Raw genomic sequence first — 18,526 nt, forward strand, 5'->3', positions numbered from 1 at the left:
TAGATTGTGCCCAAAGATGACATTTTAGCATAGTCAGCTGCAGAAAACGCATTTTTATCTTACTGTGTGAAGCATGACTTCATTTAAATCAAGTGACTTTCCTTCAAAGTTAATTTAGTTCATTTTTTATTCCAAGTTTTCTTCTGCAGGTGCAAAAAAAATGAGGCAATAACTATTCATCTGTTAACTCCCTTAGCAGAAGGAAATCGTTGCGAACAATTGATAATTTGGTTTTCTCCCTTTTTTAATTTGTGGAATCAAGGTGCAGCTTTTGATAGTTAATTTGGATAAAGTAAAATATCTATTATTATTTTGAATACTATAAGTGTTTTTGCTTTTTAAAAAATGTTGAAGATAAAAAATATTTCATGGTAATGATAAGAATATAGTGTTTGATGGTGCACAATGTCATGGTAAAACAATTATTAAATTAAGCCTATGGAGCAGAAATGTACTTGCAATTCATGACTCACACACAAGTCATACTTGTGTTCAGATAAGCTATGATAATCTACCAATCTTGAGTTTTGTTTCCTCAAAGTATCTGTGAAAGAAAAATATTATGAATTGATAAAGGAGATACTTCTTATGAAAATATTTGATCTGAAATGTTTATAAATTTGCATTTGAAAAAATAATAGAGTTAAGAATATCTACCATGTAGCAGAATTTTTTTTGTGCTTACCAGATTATTCAGCCCCTAAGAGAGAATCTTTTTCAATGAAAAATATTAAGGTCTGTAGAGTAGGACCCAATTGAAAATGTTATATTTTCAAATTTATTAACCTAAAATGGTTAATGCAATTTTTAAAATTATTTCAGGCAATTTTATGAAAGTTAAATATATAATATATCCATATTGAAAAAATAGTCCTTTTTAAACTTTATATGGATATATGAAAGTTTTATTCTATTAGAAAGTACTTTATGTTTGAAAATATTGTAATAATACCTATATAATATACCTGATATGTTGGTCAACAAATAATATTTCAAAGATACATAACATTAACTATTTTTAATAGTCTTTTTCATATTCAAAAGTGTTATATATAGACTGTAAACTATATTATAGTCTCATTAGAATGTTAACAGTTTCTCAACACTGGTCCAAATAGTAACATTTTACAATTGATTCTTATCCATAATCTTCCTGAAATTGGGTCCTTCCTCAAAGTGACAATTTATATCTATTACTATTTGCCCCCCAAGAGTGCCTAGTGAGATAGGATTCTCTTATTTCTCTTCCTTTCTTCCTATTCAGATTCTAAATGTTCATTACCCTTCTTCATTGGACAAGTAAGCATAACTGCTGTTGATTCTCTTTACAGTCTTCCTGTTGGAACAACTGCTTGGTCTCTGAATTAAAGAGACCTTTAGACATGTGTTCTAGGAAATTTCTTTTCTTCTGCAAAATTCTGGGGCTAGGAGCCTTTCACTTTCAGTTTTCCTGAAAACAGTTTCTACAGCCGCAGTGGTCAAGTTTTGTAGTGGGCGTCCCAGAAAAACTGTAGGATCCTGAAATTTCTGGGGACACCTGGGCCTCCCTTCATTTAAAAGCTTGTCCTTTCCATTATTTTTTCCATCTTTGTCTGAATGTCTATCAAGCTGGGCAAGGAAATCTTCTTGATCTGTTTTTCCTATTGTCAAACAAAATAAAATTCCAAACCAGCAGCACACTCCTCTGGTTAATAAGATTGTAGGAGCCCAGACATTGCAAAGGGCTAAAATGATTATGTTTTTTTCTGAGATGTAATATCAGGAAATGAACCACATGCAAAATGTGAACTCGACAATGAGGATGATGTGAATCTATAAAGCAGGCATTAGCCTATTACGCCAGCGTGGGGGAAAGCTGGTTAGTCGGTTGTTTTGCTTGTGTAAAACCAGCCCCCACTTGGCTATTGGGAGTCTCGGTGTTTGTTCAGTCACTGTTTTGCAAAGTGTGGTTCAGAGAACACCAGTCTCGTCAGCTGATTTGAGGGGGAGACGCTGCCGTGGTCATGCAGTGATGTCTCCACCCTTGCCCCATACTCAGGGATTCCTAGCAGCATTATGTTATCAGAGGTACTGAGCCCTGTAGGATGCACCATCTATTTAACTTTTTATAAATATTGTTCTCTACAGTTGGGCTTCCCTTGTGGCTCAGCTGGTAAAGAATCTGCCTTCAATGAGACCTGGGTTTGATTCCTTGGTCAGGAATATACCTTGGAGAAGGGAAAGGCTACCCACTCCAGTATTCTGCCCTGGAGAATTCCATGGACTGTGTAGTCCATGGGGTCGAAAAGAGTCAGACATGACTGAGTGACTTTCACGCTCTAGTTATCTGACTTTGGCTATAGAACCAACTTTTCAAACAGCCATTAAAATCCCAAGTAACTAATGGTCCTCAAATACTCTTTGACAGCAGCCATACAAGTATACCTGATTCTTTTTAATCTTAGTAAACATGTATAATTTTAAAAGAATCTTCTAATTTATTTTTTGTCACTATGACTTTGAATAAATTCTTTGAAAATAAACTTTTTTGTAGCATTGATAGTGTATTCATGTGTATTACCATCATAATCATGAAGGTGACAAGTAGCATTTCAAACAGTGCACAGTTTTTTATTTCATCCCAAGATTTTGCAGCCCTGAGGGCACAATTCTTCATAATGGAACCATGTTATTACATCAGTCAACAAACTCTTTGGAACTGCTTGGAGTGTGTTATACCATAGTGCATCAAGCTCTGACCTACAGATGTTGCTGATCCTGATAATTATGACATGGCCTGCAGACATGAAAAGGGAAAATGATAAGCAGAGGACAAAATAGAAGAATATTTGTGTGTGAAAAGGTACAGTGGTAGAGCCAAGAAAGAGGTGGAGTTCTTTAAAAGAAAAAGACCATCTTAAATAATAAAGGAGTATTTTCTCCACCAAGGAAGGAATCCAATATATGTTAGAATAAGCAAATGTACCTTTTAGTGAAACAAAACCAAAAAGAGAAATACATTCTCAGCAAACATCTTGAGGGAAAGAAGTGTGCCTTTTAGTCATTGATTACCTTGGTGAATGCCACAGTAAAGGTTAAAAATAAACCCTAGGACTTCCCTGGTGGTCCAGTGGTCAAGAGTCTGCCTGGCAGTGTAAGGGACATAGGTTCAATCCCTCATCTGGAAAGATTCCACATGTTGCGGAGCTATGGCAAGAGAAGTTGCCACAATGGGAAGCCCATACGCTGCAACTAGAAAGTAGCCCCCACGTGCTGCAGCTAGAGAAACCCTTGCCCAGCAGTGAAGAGCCAGCACAGCCATAAATAAGTAAATCATGTTGGAGGAAAAAAAGACGTTTGTCAGGGGGAAAAACCTCTCACCATAGAAAAGCAAATCTACTCATGATAATCAATTTGTAAAATCTTAAAGTAGAACAGTATGCAACAGTTTAATAAAATTTTTATTGAATATTTTGCTCTCTGGAACATTTTACTTCACACAGATTCACTTCATTAGTATCTAGTATATTGCCTGACCCAGATAAGTATTGTGTTTATTGAAATAATTAATATTTATTAATGATAATTTTGAAATACCACAAGATTTCATAGCAATTATAGTACTTGTATTTTATGTATTTTGTTAACAATTCTTATAACCTTTCTAACTACCCTAAAAGAAATTGTTTTTTTGTTTCATAGAGGAGATAGCTGAGGTTCAGGAAACTTGAGAGACCAGCCTGAACACACAGGGCTGAAATGCGACAGTTATAACTGAAGTCTGGTTGCTTCTCAAGCTGTTGTTCCTGGACTTCCTCTTTGCTGCTTTGGTTCTCTGGGTGACTCAGTGAGACAGAGATTGAATACAGTTGACCCTCGATATCAGCAAATTCAACCAGCTAAGGATGGAAAATATTGTTAGGGGGAAGGAATTCCAGAAAGCTCCAAAAATCAAAGCTTGAATTTGTTGTACCCTAGCAACAACTAGCATAGCATTTACATTGTATTAAGTAATATAAGTAATCTAGAGATGATTTTAAATATACAGGAGGATGCATGGGTTATATACAAATACCAAGACATTTTTATAAGGGTCTTGAGCATCTGCACATACCTACTCTGTTCTTCTGATACTGTGTGTAGAGGGACATGGGTGCTGTAACAAAGGAGAATTGGTAGATCCCTAGCACTGAAAGATTACATACAGGATTCAACATTTTCATCAGAGACTTCAAAAGGCTGTGTCATGTAGTAATTTGTAATTTTGCTGAGCCATGAGTTGAATCATAAGTGTGGAGAGGCTGTACTATAGAAATGAGTCACTGGTTTTGAGAACCCAGCCAGCAGTAGCTCAGTGTGACTTTGCTATTCTTTGTCAGTTTTGCAGTCATGCCCATAAGAAAATGCATCAACAGCTGTCCCTCTGTGTACAGTGCACCGAACACAGAGAAGTGTACACTGATGAAGTCAGAGAAGGTGAAATGGTCTAAGAAATGACAGTTCTTGCCCAAGTTTTTGGTAGGAAATTTTACAGAGTATTTGCAAATTTGAGGACTCATTGATATCCATTATCCAGGATGATCTCTCTAGAATGTTCTTTCACTTTGAGCAAATAAATGTGGGCAGTTTGCCCAAAGTCTCAGAGCTAAGAAGGGCGTATACTATGCCTTTTGCACTTTCTGTGCTATTTTCCTTTTCTTTTGCTTTCTAAACAATTAGCAGCTTTGGGTGTTAGACACTGTCTTTAAGTGTTTTACATCCATTACGTCATTTAACCATCAAAGTAAGTACTGTTGTTACCCCATTTAATAGATTAGGAAATAAAGGTTTACAAATGTTAAATAGCTTGCTCAAGGTCATGTTCAACTAGTTCTGACTGGAGGTGGTATTGCAACGCAGAGATTTGATCCCATCTCTGTATTTCCTTTGAGAAGAAAACAAAAAAAGCCTGAGAGTTTTCTGTTTCTTTTTTCCCCCCATAATTTAGAATCAAATGCCAAAATGGAAATAAACACCGAAGGTGGGGGGAAGAAAATGTGCTTCTCAGTTCAGGATTAAAACATACTCAGACAGAAGTTCAGGATTTTACTAAATCAGAGGCCCTCTGTCTGTGCTGGGCATCCTTTCAAATAGAGCTGCCCTAATGAGCTGAATATTTGTGTCTAAGAGCTTCAACAAATGTGGAAATTACCATTTGGTTTTCTACTTCTGGAGTGTAGGAACCGGAATAGGTGTGACATTCCAGCCTAAAGCCGCCCTGAGCTGTTAATGAGTTTTTGAAAATCCTTCCGAAGTGACTATAAGATCTTTTTTATTTCATCTGAAGTCTTGGCCTTCTGTGGGCAGCGTAAGACTCACTGTGGTGGGAACTCAGTTCTTCCTTCCTTTTGCTGAAGCAGCCTTGGAAATATCAACAGACCTAAGATTTACCTGAATTTTATGACCACCGAATCACAAAAACAAGACATTACCACATTGGCACATCCTGTGGTTTCCATGTGGTCTTTCCCTAGAATTCTGCCAGAGTTCCTAAGAGTAGTTACTTGGTTCTCACAATGTTCCCTCTGAGGCTTGCCACCAGCTTGCTAAGAATTCTGAAAGCTCACATTCATTATTAAATATTTCCATCCAGTGTGTTCAACTGTAACTTGAAATAGAATTATATTTTGCATTTGGTTTATATGATTAATTCACTCATACCTGTTTTGCTTTTATATAAATGATGTTCAAAATAAAAAGGAGAGTCAATTTTAATTGTTATTTGTATTATTAGAAATGACTTCTTTCCTTTTCATCATAGGCTATTTCATTGGTAAGTGGTTTAATTTTGCATAATTACTTGTGATTTTTACTACTTCACATTTGATATTTGGAAAAATAGAAAAGGGTCTAATTTATCTTCCTACTCTAATACACTAAAAAATATTCTTTTCACATACAGAATTTTTTTTTACCAAAAAAAAAGAGAGAGAATTGCACTTTTGTTAAGGACATTTATATAGGCATTTAAAAAATTCTATGTGTATTTTGTAAAATGCTGTCATAGTTTTAAATAACTTGAGAACTTCAGGTGAAAGCTCTTACATAAATGCAAATTAAAGTAGATTATATTTGAATGTCATTTTACAAAACAGCAAGGATAGAATTAAAAAACCAAGCTTAGGAGGCAATAAAAGTGACTTAGAAATTCAGACCTGGATGAAGGCAAAGTAGTGATCTTTGCATTTTTTGAGGCCAATATACTTCCATAGATGGTAGACATTGGTTATGGTTCATTGCTGTTGTTGTTCAGTCGCCTAGTCATGTCCGACTCTTTGCAATTCCATGGACCACAGCATGCCAGGCCTCCCTGTCCCTCACCATCTCCCAGAGTTGGTGGGAGTTCACGTTTATAGCATCAGTGATGCTGTCCAACCATCTCATCCTCTGACACTGTCTTCTCCTTCTGCCCTTGATCTTTCCCAGCATCAGGGACTTTTCCAATGAGTTGTCTGTTCACATCAGATGACTAAGATACTGGAGCTTCAGCTTCAGCATCAGTCCGTCCAGTGAATATTCAGGGTTGATCTCCCTTAAAATTAACTGGTTTGATCTCCTTGCTGTTCAGGGGACTTTCGGGGTCTTTACCAGCACCACAGTTCAAAGGCGTCAATTTTTTGTTGTTCTGCCTTCTTTATGGTCCAGCTCTCACAATCATACATGACCACATAGCCTTGACTATACAGACTTTTGTCAGCAGGGTGATGTCTTTAGCACACTGTCTAGGTTCGTCGTCACTTTTCTGCCAAGAAGCAATCATTTTCTGATTTCATGGCTTCAGTCACAGTCCACAATGATTTTGGAGCCCAAGAAGAGGAAATCTGTCACTACTTCCACCTTTTCCCCTTTGTTTGCCATGCAGTAATGGCACTGGAGGCCATGGCCTTAGTTTTTTTAATATTTAGTCTTAATACGGATCTTTTACTCTCCTTCACCCTCATCAAGAGGCTCTTAATTCCTCTTTATTTTCTGCCATTAGAGTGGTACCATCTGCATATCTGAGGTTGTTGATGTTTCTCCCACTTATCTTGATTCCAGCTTATAACTCATCCAGCCCGACATTTCTCTTGATGTGCTCGATGTATAGGTTAAACAAACAGGGTGACAGCAGACAGCCCTGTTGTACTCCTTTCTTGAACCAATCAGTTGTTCCATACAGGTTCTAACTCTTGTTTCTTGACCCACATATATGTTTCTCAGGAGACGAGTAAGATGGTCTGGTATTCCCATCTCTAAGAGCTTTCCACAGTTTGTCATGATCTACCAATACTTTGGCCACCTCATGCAAAGAGTTGACACATTGGAAAAGACTCTAATGCTGGGAGGGATTGGGGGCAGGAGGAGAAGGGGACGACAGACGATGAGATGGCTGGAAGGCATCACTGACTCGATGGACGTGAGTCTCAGTGAACTCCAGGAGTTGGTGACGGACAGGGAGGCTTGGCGTGCTGCAGTTCATGGGGTCACAAAGAGTCGGGCACGACTGAGCGACTGAACTGACTGACTGACACAGTCAAAGGCATTAGTGTAGTCGATGAAACCCAGATAGATCTTTTTCTGAAATTCCCTTGCTTTATAATCCAGCAAATGTTGGCAGTTTGATCCCTAGTTCCTCTTCCTTTTCTAAACCCAGCTTGAACATCTGGAAGTTCTTGGCTTCCATAATGCTGAAGCCTAGCATGCAAGGTTGTAAGCATGACCTTACTAGCATGGAGGGCTTCCATGGTAACTCAGATGGTAAAGCATCTGCCTGCAATGCGGGAGACCTGGGTTTGATCCCTCGGTCGGGAAGATCCCCTGGAGAAGGAAATGGCAACCTACTCCAGTACTCTTGCCTGGAAAATTTCATGGATGGAAGATATAGTCCACAGGATCGCAAAGAGTCAGACCCAACTGAGCAACTTCAGTGGCGGTTACTAGCATGGGAGATGAGTGCAATTGTCCAATGGTTAGCACATTCTTTGGTACTACCCTTCTTGGGAATTGGGGTGAGGAGTGACCTTTTCCAGTCCTCTGGCCACTCCTGGGTCTTCCAGGTTTGCTGACATAACGAATGCAAAACCTTGATGGCATCATCCTTTAGGAATTTGAATAGTTCTACTGGAATTTCATCGCATCCACTAGCTTTATTAACAGCAGTGCTTCTTAAGGCCCACTTGACTTTGCACTCCAGAATGTCTGGCTCAGGGTGACTAACCACACCATCGTAGTAATCCAGTTCATTAAGATCTTTTTAATACAATTCTTCATGTATTCTTTCTATCTCTTCTTGATGTCTTCAACGTCTACTAGGTCTCTACCATTTTTATCCTTTATTGTGCCCTTCTTTGGGTGGAATGCTCCCGTGATGTTTCCAGGTTTCCTGAAGAGATCTCCAGTCTTTCCCCTTTTGTTTTCTTCTATTATTAAGCACTGTTCATTGAAAAAGGCCTTCTTGTCTCTTCAAACTGTTCTTTGGAACTCTGTGTTTAAGTGGGTGTATCTTTCCCTCTCTCCCTTGCTTTTCACTTCTCTTCATTCTTCTGCTATTTGTAAAGCCTCCTCAGATAACCACTTTGCCTTCTTGCTTTTCTTTTTCTTTGGGATGGTTTTGTTCACCGCCTCCTGTGTTACAGACTTCTATCCATGGTTCTTCAGGCACGCTGTTAACTAGATCTAGTCCCTTGAATCTATTCGTTGCCTCTACTGCAAATTCATACAGGATTTGACTTAAGTGGATATTAGTTACGATTCACAGATGAGGTTAATATTATAGCTTTCACTGTGGAGGTTGATTTGCAATAAGGGTCAGCATGAAATTTCCTCACTAGACTGTTTTTCTCACAGTTAAGAGAGTGCCATGTTTATTTTGTCTACCAAACCTTTGTTCATCTGTTCCTCCTCCTCTCGTCACACAGCTTTATCTCCACCTGCTAAATCCTGTCTTCTCTCTGACACCTTCTCTGGCCATACTGACTTCTTCTTGTTCAGTCCCAATAAAGCATCACTCATATACAGACTTCATCATGTTCTGCCCTGTATTATCAGGCACTTTCGAAATAGTGATGTTTTGTTGCAATAAACAATAATATTATGTGCTCCTGGAGGGACAGGATCATAAGTCCTTGGTGCTCCGTGTATTCTAAATGTATTTATTTATGATCGTGCCGTATATGTCTAGATGAAGCCATAGGGAGATGATTTGTTTCAATTGCATAATCTTATAGACCAGGAAAATGAAGTTGTAAAGAAGTAAATAATTTCTTCTAAGGGTTATTGCTTGTTTAGGTGTAAAGCCAGGCCTAGTATTTAGGTGTCCCTGTTTCCAGCTCAGTAAAATTTCTACTTTTCCTTCCTGTATTCTTCATTCAACAAATATTTGTTGAGCATCAGTGGCAGGCACTCTGCTAGACCCTGATACTGCAACGCTGAGTTTGTCTCGGAACTTATACTGTAATTAGGGAGAAGGATACTAACAAATATCATCCGGATAGATGTACGCTAGCTACTGACATAAGTGCTGGTAAGGATCATGTGGTTCTGAGAGAGTAGGTAATGGGTAGAAGATTTCCTTAACAGACTCGACTTTGTCTTGTAGGAAGTTGGGTTTGTGTATGACTTTTAAATCTGACAAATATTTGTTGTCTGCTCACTCTGTGCTGGGCCCCAAAAGAAATGAGAGCCAGGAGCTACAGCCCCTTCCTTCAATGTATGGTCTAGAAGACAGTAAGTCAAGAAATGTAGAAGTTCCGTGGTTCAGAAGATGCAAAGATCACATTTGGGGAGAGAGGAGGAACATTGGGAATATCTTCCTCTAAGAGACAGCGTAGGATATGGTGCCTGAACAAAAGCTAAAAGAGATATGGAAGGGAATAGAGAAGGTCTTCCAGATGTAAGAAAAAGCACATTGAGGTAGATCAAGAGAGGAAATTGGAGGAGTTTTCCAGCGGTAAAAAGTAATCTCATTTTACAGGAAGACTGCAGTTATACAACTGTTGAGAATGTTGTCTATTTCAGTCAACTGAAATTAAAGATGGAAATGCGAATGTTCCTCTCGTTTCTCCTCCTGGAGCACAAAATCCTGTGCTTTGGTTGCCAGCTATATGGACTATTCCCCCTACTGCCAACCTACCCCTGCACCTCATAGGAACTGTGTCTAAGTCTTTAATTGCTGTATTACCTAGCATTTCACTGGGGTTCAATAAACATTTAATCATCATCGTGAAAAGTGTCTGCTCTGTTGAAACTGTTTTCTTTAAGTTCCCTATCTTAGAAACAGAAATAGAACTCCTTCCATATGACATGGTTGGCCCGTTGTAATGAGTATCAGAGTCAGTTTTTAAATATTGCCTACACTATTCTGTGTCATCATGTAGCTTTTACCCAATTCAAAGAAGTCTCGGCCATTTCTCCCTATGGATAGTATAATAGTTTGTCTAAATATCATTGTAGGAAAGTGCTGCAGAATTACTTCCCCATTAGCATGTGTTAAGTGGCCAGCTGCTGTGTCCCAGGTTCTGTGTGGGACATGGTGCTATTGGTCAATCTTATTAGGGAAGTCCATGGAGAAGCAAATGATTGGTACCTGATCCAACTCAGCCACAGATACACTTTATCTTTTATAGCGTTGCCAAGAATAAAAATTAGAGATATTTCATGGAAAGATCTAGATTTTTGGCTTCCCTTGATAACTCAGAAAATCCGGCAACACTCAGCTTGTGTCCCAATGGCAACAATTAGTTGGAGCTAAATAGCAGCTGTCCTCTTTCTTTAGGGTCTGTGTTTCTCAGTGTGCCGCAGTTCTTGTCACTCACTCTTACCCCATCCAGCCTGTTTTACTCATTTCTGTGGCTTCCTGGCCTTTGTAATGCCCCTTGTTTTGGAGTGCTGTTGCCTTTCTGGGCCTCTTCTCTTTAGTTTCCATTAACAATTTCACGGCCAGCCAGCCAGTAATTACGACCACAACAGCTAGTGTCTATGTGATGCTTGATAGCTTGCAGTGGTTCTCAAACTTTTCCATGCATCTGAATCATCCAGAGGCCCTCTTGAAACAGATTGTTACTCAGTTTCACATCCAGAAATTTTGATGTAGGATTGAAGGATTGCATTTTTATCAAATTCCCAAGTAATGCTGCTGGTGTGTGGACCACCTTTTGAGAACCACTCACCTACTGTATTGCAGCACAGTAATAAGCCACATGGACTTGGTGGGACAAGATGTTGCCCACCAGAGATAACACTTGGAAAGATGATGCAACTTATCCAGTGTCAAAAGAAGAAGCAGAGTCTGATGAAAACCATGTCTTCAGAGTGTGTCCAGTAGGAAACCATCCTGTGCATGCCCGTTGCTGCCTTGGGTCTGCCTTCCCACTTGCACAGAATCCTCTAGAGAACCCTGTAAATCAGATGTAGCCAGGAAATTGAATTTAGGATAATACCATGCATGATCATTGTCATATCTCAGGACACAAAGAATTAGAACTTGTTTGTATTCAGTGAGCAAAGGCAGAAGGACAGGGCCCAAAGCTTGACCTTAAGGTATAAGGTATAGACATGCCTGCTGGGCAGAGTGGAGCATGCCCCATGCCCAGTGTTTTGTGCTTAGAGGAGGTCCACTTGAGCAGGTGGGACCAGGACAGTCTTTGGTATCGACATAGAGCAACGGGTGCTACAGAGCCAGGCAGAGCATAGCACTGGGGATTCGTTGGGGAACCAGTGACATATTTTCAAAGCAGGGGTTTCATGGAAAGCTATGATTGGCCTAGGCCCACCTGGAGTGACACTTGGAAACAGGACTTCAGGATAGTCAGATTGCTGGGATAGGACAGATTGTCTGGGCAGGGACTAGGTACATAAAGCAATTTTAGGGATTCATCTTCCAATATTAGGATGCAGGGCAGAGCTATAGGGCTTCTCACTTACCAGATCTGACGGTCACAGTCAGATTAGAACCAGCAAGAAAGGTGGTTTCTTCAATCTCGGCATGTTGGGCTTTGTAAAACCTTATTTAAGTAAAGATTAGTCTAATGACATGGATTCCCTTCCATCTTATGGGATGAGAAGGAAGAGAAAGATTGGGAACCAGACATGCCTAATCACAAGTTTAAATTTATTAAATTCTGTCTGCTTGAAACTCTATGGAAGGAATAATTAGGTCATCATATAATCAAGATAGCCATTCACTAACCTAGTTCAGAAGTTTGTATATCTGTACAAAATCAGGACTGTTTTAATAAATTAGTAGCCATCTGCCTCCAGTTTTCAAGATAATTAGTTATTATATCTGTTGATTTGCACATTTATGTACTGTATAATTTACATGTATACTACACCTATAAAATCTATTTTGTTGAGATTGTTAGGCAGTGGTGTATGCTGGTTAATTTGGAGGTTGACCATACATTTTGATTTTAATCTTGTTGAAAATTTTTTAAAAGTCTTTTTATCTCTTTCCTACTAAATGTTGTATATAATGAAAATAACAAAGTCCTTTTTCTGCATTAAAAAAAATTGAATAGGCTCTTCAGTCTGATAAGATATGAGGTAGATATAAAGTAAATATTGAAAATTTGGGTGTGTGGGAGTAGAGGGGGCATGGTCACTATTGTGAAAATCAAATCATTACTATTAAGTGTTCTTCTGGTAGTTTTACACCCTAACCTCACAGTGAATCATAGAAACTAATGCTGATTAGTTGAGTCTGATTGAGTTTCTGCTAAGATGTAACAGTCATGGGCTGGGTATATTATGTGTTTGATTATAATAAACTATAAACATAGAGGGGATAAATAACCCAGTCCTTTTCCCTTTAATAATATGAACTGTTTTAGGATTATGATCATCACCTGAAAATAGTCATTGTTTGTAGCATACCATCCTCATTGTTTCCATGGGAGCTGAAAAGTCTGCTTTTCTCTTGTCATCTCTAGGTAGCTTCAGCATTTACTCTGGAGGAAAAGATTTGGGGCTGGGTTTTATCTAAGGAAAAGAAAACAGAAGCAGCATTACTTTATTATAAACCAGTTTGAAAACCAATATATGAGGAAAGACCTCACTTGTGCATAATGCAGTGTGCAAGCCAAGGCAGTTTTGGGAAGGAGATTAAAACTGCTTTTTTTTTTTTTTTTTTAAACAGGCTCATGCACAGTTAGTTCGAGAAGTTGATGTGGAGAAGGTATCTGCATTTGAGAATCCATATGTAGATGCAATAAAGAGTTTATGGAATGATCCTGGAATCCAGGAATGCTATGACAGACGACGAGAATATCAGTTATCTGACTCTACCAAATAGTGAGTATTCCTCCAGGAGGCCCTTTGCATCTTCCTCTTTTCTTTCATGGTTCTCTGCAATGAGACCTTCTCGGTCCTGGGTATCGTATCTGATTCTGACTGCACAGTTAGGAAGTATATAATTAAATTTCTGCCAGCTTTATAAATTTAGACTCTGTAAGGGATTGGCATTGTGAGTCAGAGAGAGTATTTCTTTTATTGTTTCCTGTTTGAAAACCAATTGGAGACTCTAGGAATCTGCATTAACTAACCCATCTCTTCCCTCAAATTGTAAACCAGTGATTCTCAAACATGTACTTCATGTGATTTCAAATCTGATAATCAATTTTAATGCAAGTTTCTGATCTTATTCGTGTGTTGGAAAGCACCTACACAGATGAACCTCTAATAAGTACTGTTATCTATGGCTTCTCAAACATCAGACTTCCTGGTTTCCATAGGTCCTTGACTGCTTTCTGGGACCCACTGTTTTGTTGATGGATAGGTTTGCTTTTGCATGGAAATTGAGTGTGAGTCTAATTTTGCATGCATTCCAGAATTATTTTGTGAGCTGTCGATCACAGTCATGTGTCCTAGGAGAGATTTGCATCCTAAAGAGATTTGTTAGTTCTCTAGATTAAATCTTGCCTAATAAAAAGAAAAGAAAAGATTTGGCAATCATTGGATTAATGTAATCAATGTGGTCAGCAACGTAGATAATCAGGCGCCTGAAAAATGGAATTTTGTGTTTTTTTAGTGGTTTTTTTTTTTTCAGATTTCTGTCTCCATTAATTATGTTAACCCAGCATTTGCCTCTTCTATTGGTTCTGGGCAGACAGAGGAAAGGGTGGAAAGTATTCAGCAGCTTTCAGTTCAGTTCAGTTCAGTTCAGTCGCTCAGTCGTGTCCGACTCTTTGCAGCCCCAAGAATTGCAGCATGCCAGGCCTCCCTGTCCATCACCAACTCCCGGAGTTCACTTAAACACACATCCATCGAGTCAGTGATGCCATCCAGCCATCTCATCCTCTGTCATCCCCTTCTCCTCCTGTCCCCAGTCCCTCCCAGCATCAGAGTCTTTTCCAATGAGTCAACTCTTCGCATGAGGTGGCCCAAGTACTGGAGTTTCAGCTTTAGCATCATTCCTTCCAAAGAACACCCAGGGCTGATCTCCTTTAGAATGGACTGGTTGAGACTTAGGCCAGTTTGTATGTTGAAATGACCCTCTGAATGAGGGCTGGACTGTAGGGGAAATAAGGAGCCCTACATGCAGATTGACATCGCTTAACAGTGCAGGGAAGATCCAAGAGCAGTTGGGCTCTGTTTTTGCAGTAAAGTAGATCACGCTCTTACCCTAGTTCTAGGCATTTGTTTAAGATAAGTTATGATTCAGGTCAGCCACAGAAATATTGCCTGGCCAAAACAGTACTTGGATTCCCAAGGTAAATCTGGATTACGTCATTCTGAAAAGTGATGCGAAATGCTCAGGAGACTGTGTCTGTCGTGTTTAAGCCAATCCCCACCCCGTGGGTCTCTGAAATGTGTGCTTCCTCATTCCTGGCTTCCTTTGTCCTCCTTGCACACTGCCTATCTTCCTCTTCTGTGTCTGCCTGCCTTCCTTCGCCCCACCTCCTTCCTCTTTGCCTCTCGCCTCTCCCCTCCCCAAGTTCCAACTGTGTAAGTTTCTGTAAGTACAGAGATGAGAGGATGCATTCAGCTCTTTTTTGTTCCAAATTCTGCCCCCTCAACCTTTGACCAGCTGTCTTCCTTTTCCATGCTGCCCCCTCCGTCCTTCTGTTTCCTCTGCCATTTCGGATCTCATCCATCTCCCCACGTTGCTGCTGTGTTTTACCCCTTGTCCTTGTTCCTGCTCACTGTGTCTTCCCCTGTCTGCTGGGTTCCTCATTCGCCCTCAGCTCTGGTCCTGCTTTAACTCCTCCACTTCTCGATTCACTACCGTGATGCCTCTCCTGGCCCCTACCGATGAAGAACTCCTCCATTAAAAAGTTTTATTCACCAAGAAACCCTCTCGCCTCCCATCATTTCTAAACCCCTTTCTTTTTACTTCAGCGTAAATCCTGTCTCTCCACCTCCTCACCTGTTCTAGTCTCTACCTGTTACCTAGATCTCTTCTCTCTACAGAGAAGTCCTGTTGACTAGGGTATCAGAGTACCAGTGTCCGGTAATGATGTGCTTACCGAGTTAGAGCTTCCCGTTAGGAAATGATTTGCCTCCTGCTCCTGGAATAGGCCCTCTGAGAGATTCCTGTTTGCCCTGAGGACACCTGGGTCAGCTGCTGCAGCTGTATTCTTGAGACAAAACTCTACCACATGTCTGGTGACATTACTTCAGCTCAGATTTGTGGATCCCTAGACAGACCCATGAGTTGCCTGGCAAATCCCATGGATGGAGGAGCCTGGTAGGCTGCAGTCCATGGGGTCGCTAAGAGTCGGACATGACTGAGCAACATCACTTTCACTTTTCACTTTCATGCATTGGAGAAGGAAATGGCAGCCCACTCCAGTGTTCTTGCCTGGAGAATCCCAGGGACAGGGGAGCCTGGTGGGCTGCCATCTCTGGGTGGCAGAGTCGGACACGACTGAAGTGACTTAGCAGCAGCAGCAGCAGACAGGTACCCATGAGTTGCTTTAAGGCTAAGAGTTATCCACGACAGTTACTCCAGGCCCATGTTAGCACTGTGATGCTGGGAAAAGCCACCATCTTAGACTTCGGTCACATGGGCTGCATTTGCCATAGAAACACGCTCATTCTGTAGGCACATCCCTCATGTTAGAGCTCAAGATGTGGGGGCACCTGGGACAGGCTGATATCAACCCCTGCAAATGATGACTGTTTAAACAGTTCTAGTTTCCCTTGGTGGGGATAGGGAGATCTCTATTTTCTAAACATGTACATGTGGATATATGTGTGTATGCACATACACCTATTTCATATTGCATATATTTATGCAAAAGTAATAAAGTACATTATAACAACATGTCCCTATATCCACATTTCAGTGTTCATCTTTAAAAAAGAAAAGACATTTTCTTACGTAATAAATAATACCATATTATACCTAAAAAACTAATCATCAGTCCTTTTTATCATTCTATATCCAGTCCATTTTCATATTTCCCAAATTCTTCCAAAATGTTCTTCAGAGTCAGTTGATTTTAGGACAACACACTGCATTTGGTTTTTATGTCCCTTGAGTCTTTTAATCTAATAGAAGCCTGTTTCTCATTTCACTGGCATGTCAAAAAGAATGGCCTGGATTGGGTCTGACTGCTGCCTCATGGCATGATTTAACTTTCGCCGCCGCCTCTTGGATTTTCTACAAACTGAAAGTCACATTTAAAGGCTTGGTTAGATTCCAGTTAAACACTGTGAGTAGAACACATAAGATTTTGTGCACTGGTTTACACGTCATTGGTAAGTTAATGTTCACCAATGAGTAGAACACACTCTAAGTGATCTTGTGCACTGGTTTACTTATCATTGGTAAGTTAAGGTTTACCAGTGAGTAGAACATACTCTAAGTGATCATGTGCACTGGTTTATCTGTCACTGGTAAGTTAAATTTCACCACAGTGTTTGGGCACTGACAGCCTCCATGATAAACTTAGGTTTTTTTTCCTTCTGCCACCAAAAACAATCTGTGTGGTATGACTTTGTCATTGTTTAGTCTCCAGTTCCCCATAAACTCTTCACCTGATGTTTTAATTCCAATCATTAAGTCTTGTCTGGTATAAGAATTCCAACTTTTATAATTTGGTCTTCATTGGCATTCTTCTGTGAAGTACGAGGTTTTCTTCTCTTGATGCTATTTGATTACCCTGAAATACATTTTCTGCCAAAAAGTATGTTTCAATCTTTTTGTTACAGTAACTTGTTACATAGACTAAATAGATGGTGACTGTATAATTTATCATCAAAACCAGGACATTTTGTGAAGGAAAGGGTTGCTATTAATACTTATAGTGAAATAACAGGTGTAAACTGGAAATCTCCTAGTCAAGCAGGAACATTTGATCGTCTTAGCTAAATGAAACCTGAGGTTTCATTTTTCCCTTTGTTTTCTCTTGAAGACTCTTCTTTACTTTCAGGGATTAGAACCAATCAGTTCCTGCCAATTATGGAAACTGTGTGTGGAAACCTGAGTTAGCTGGCCCCATGTTTCTGTTATCTTCATAGGACATTTTGGCACTTTTTATATTATAGCTCAGTGCCCAAGATGCCTAGCTGGGCTGCCTTTAATTCCATTGTGCCAGGAGCCCAAGTATGGAGTCTCTTTATTCTTCCCCATCTTAGTCCTGGCACTTTCCTTTTCTTAGCCAGGAAAACCCTCCCAGCATGCAGAGAAGACCAATGGCTCTTTGGATTCACCCATTTGCTTGTGTATGCCACATGTCATTCCAGTGTGGTCCAGGGAAGGTCCCCTGAAGTTCAGGAATGGTGCTGATGAGGCTGTAGCTCACCAGTCTTGAGCATCACTCACTCCCAATACTGAATTCATTTTCACAGGGTGACTCAACACAGTTCCTTTCTCTGAATTCGAGATAGTTGTTACCCTTCTCCTTTCTGACTTTTGTCTACTTTCCACTGATATATCTTCAGTATTTTATCCTGCATCTTTGCTCCATGTGGGGGCTTCTATGTTGCTCTATCTTTATGATAAAAATTTTAAAACTTTGTTGATATTCTGGATCTAATTTCTTGAACAGTATCACCACCTTACAGAATTTAAGACCAGCCTCCCTGAGTACTGACTGTCTCTCTTGCGATTCTTCAGTGTAGATTTGGGGAACATTTAGATATCAATATCTGATCTCTAGCAGTGTGAGAATTGGTGCCTGCCATGCACGTCTGCTTAAGGTTTGCAGCTTAACAGCAGTTTTCTCCAGAAACCTGCTGGTTGTGAGAGTCAGTGCAGGCCACTTGCCAGGAAAACAGAACAGAGCCCAAGCATGCCTCTCTTCTTCTTTTCTCTCTGGTGAACTCCTGTTTATCCTTCAAGACCCAATTCAAGAGTCACACCCTCTGAAAGTCTTGCCCAATACCAGAGGTTATGTGTCACTGCCGTGTATCTTTTTTTTTAACGGCTGTGCTGGGTCTTCGTTGCTTCGCGGGCTTTCCTTTAGTTGCAGCAAGCAAGGCCGTCCCTCTAGTTGTGGTGCATAGGCTTCTCGCTGCAGTGGTTTCTCTTGTTGCCAGGCATGGGCTCTCGGGCACACAGGCTTCAGAAGTTGCAGTTCCCAGG

The 18,526-nt window shown here is 40.1% G+C and overlaps 1 protein-coding gene across 1 annotated transcript in view; it reads left to right on the forward strand.

The window, feature by feature from the left end:
- The window catches only part of GNAQ (G protein subunit alpha q), a 321,612-nt gene that overhangs the window by 201,184 nt on the left and 101,902 nt on the right, over positions 1 to 18,526 (forward strand). Inside the window, exon 3 of the mRNA XM_069576299.1 lies at positions 13,133 to 13,287. Coding sequence (XP_069432400.1) covers positions 13,133 to 13,287 — 155 coding nt within the window. The remainder of the gene's footprint in view (positions 1 to 13,132; positions 13,288 to 18,526) is intronic.

The sequence above is a fragment of the Ovis canadensis genome, chromosome 2, assembly GCF_042477335.2.
Source record: "Ovis canadensis isolate MfBH-ARS-UI-01 breed Bighorn chromosome 2, ARS-UI_OviCan_v2, whole genome shotgun sequence".
In the NCBI taxonomy this organism is placed as follows: Eukaryota; Metazoa; Chordata; class Mammalia; order Artiodactyla; family Bovidae; genus Ovis; species Ovis canadensis.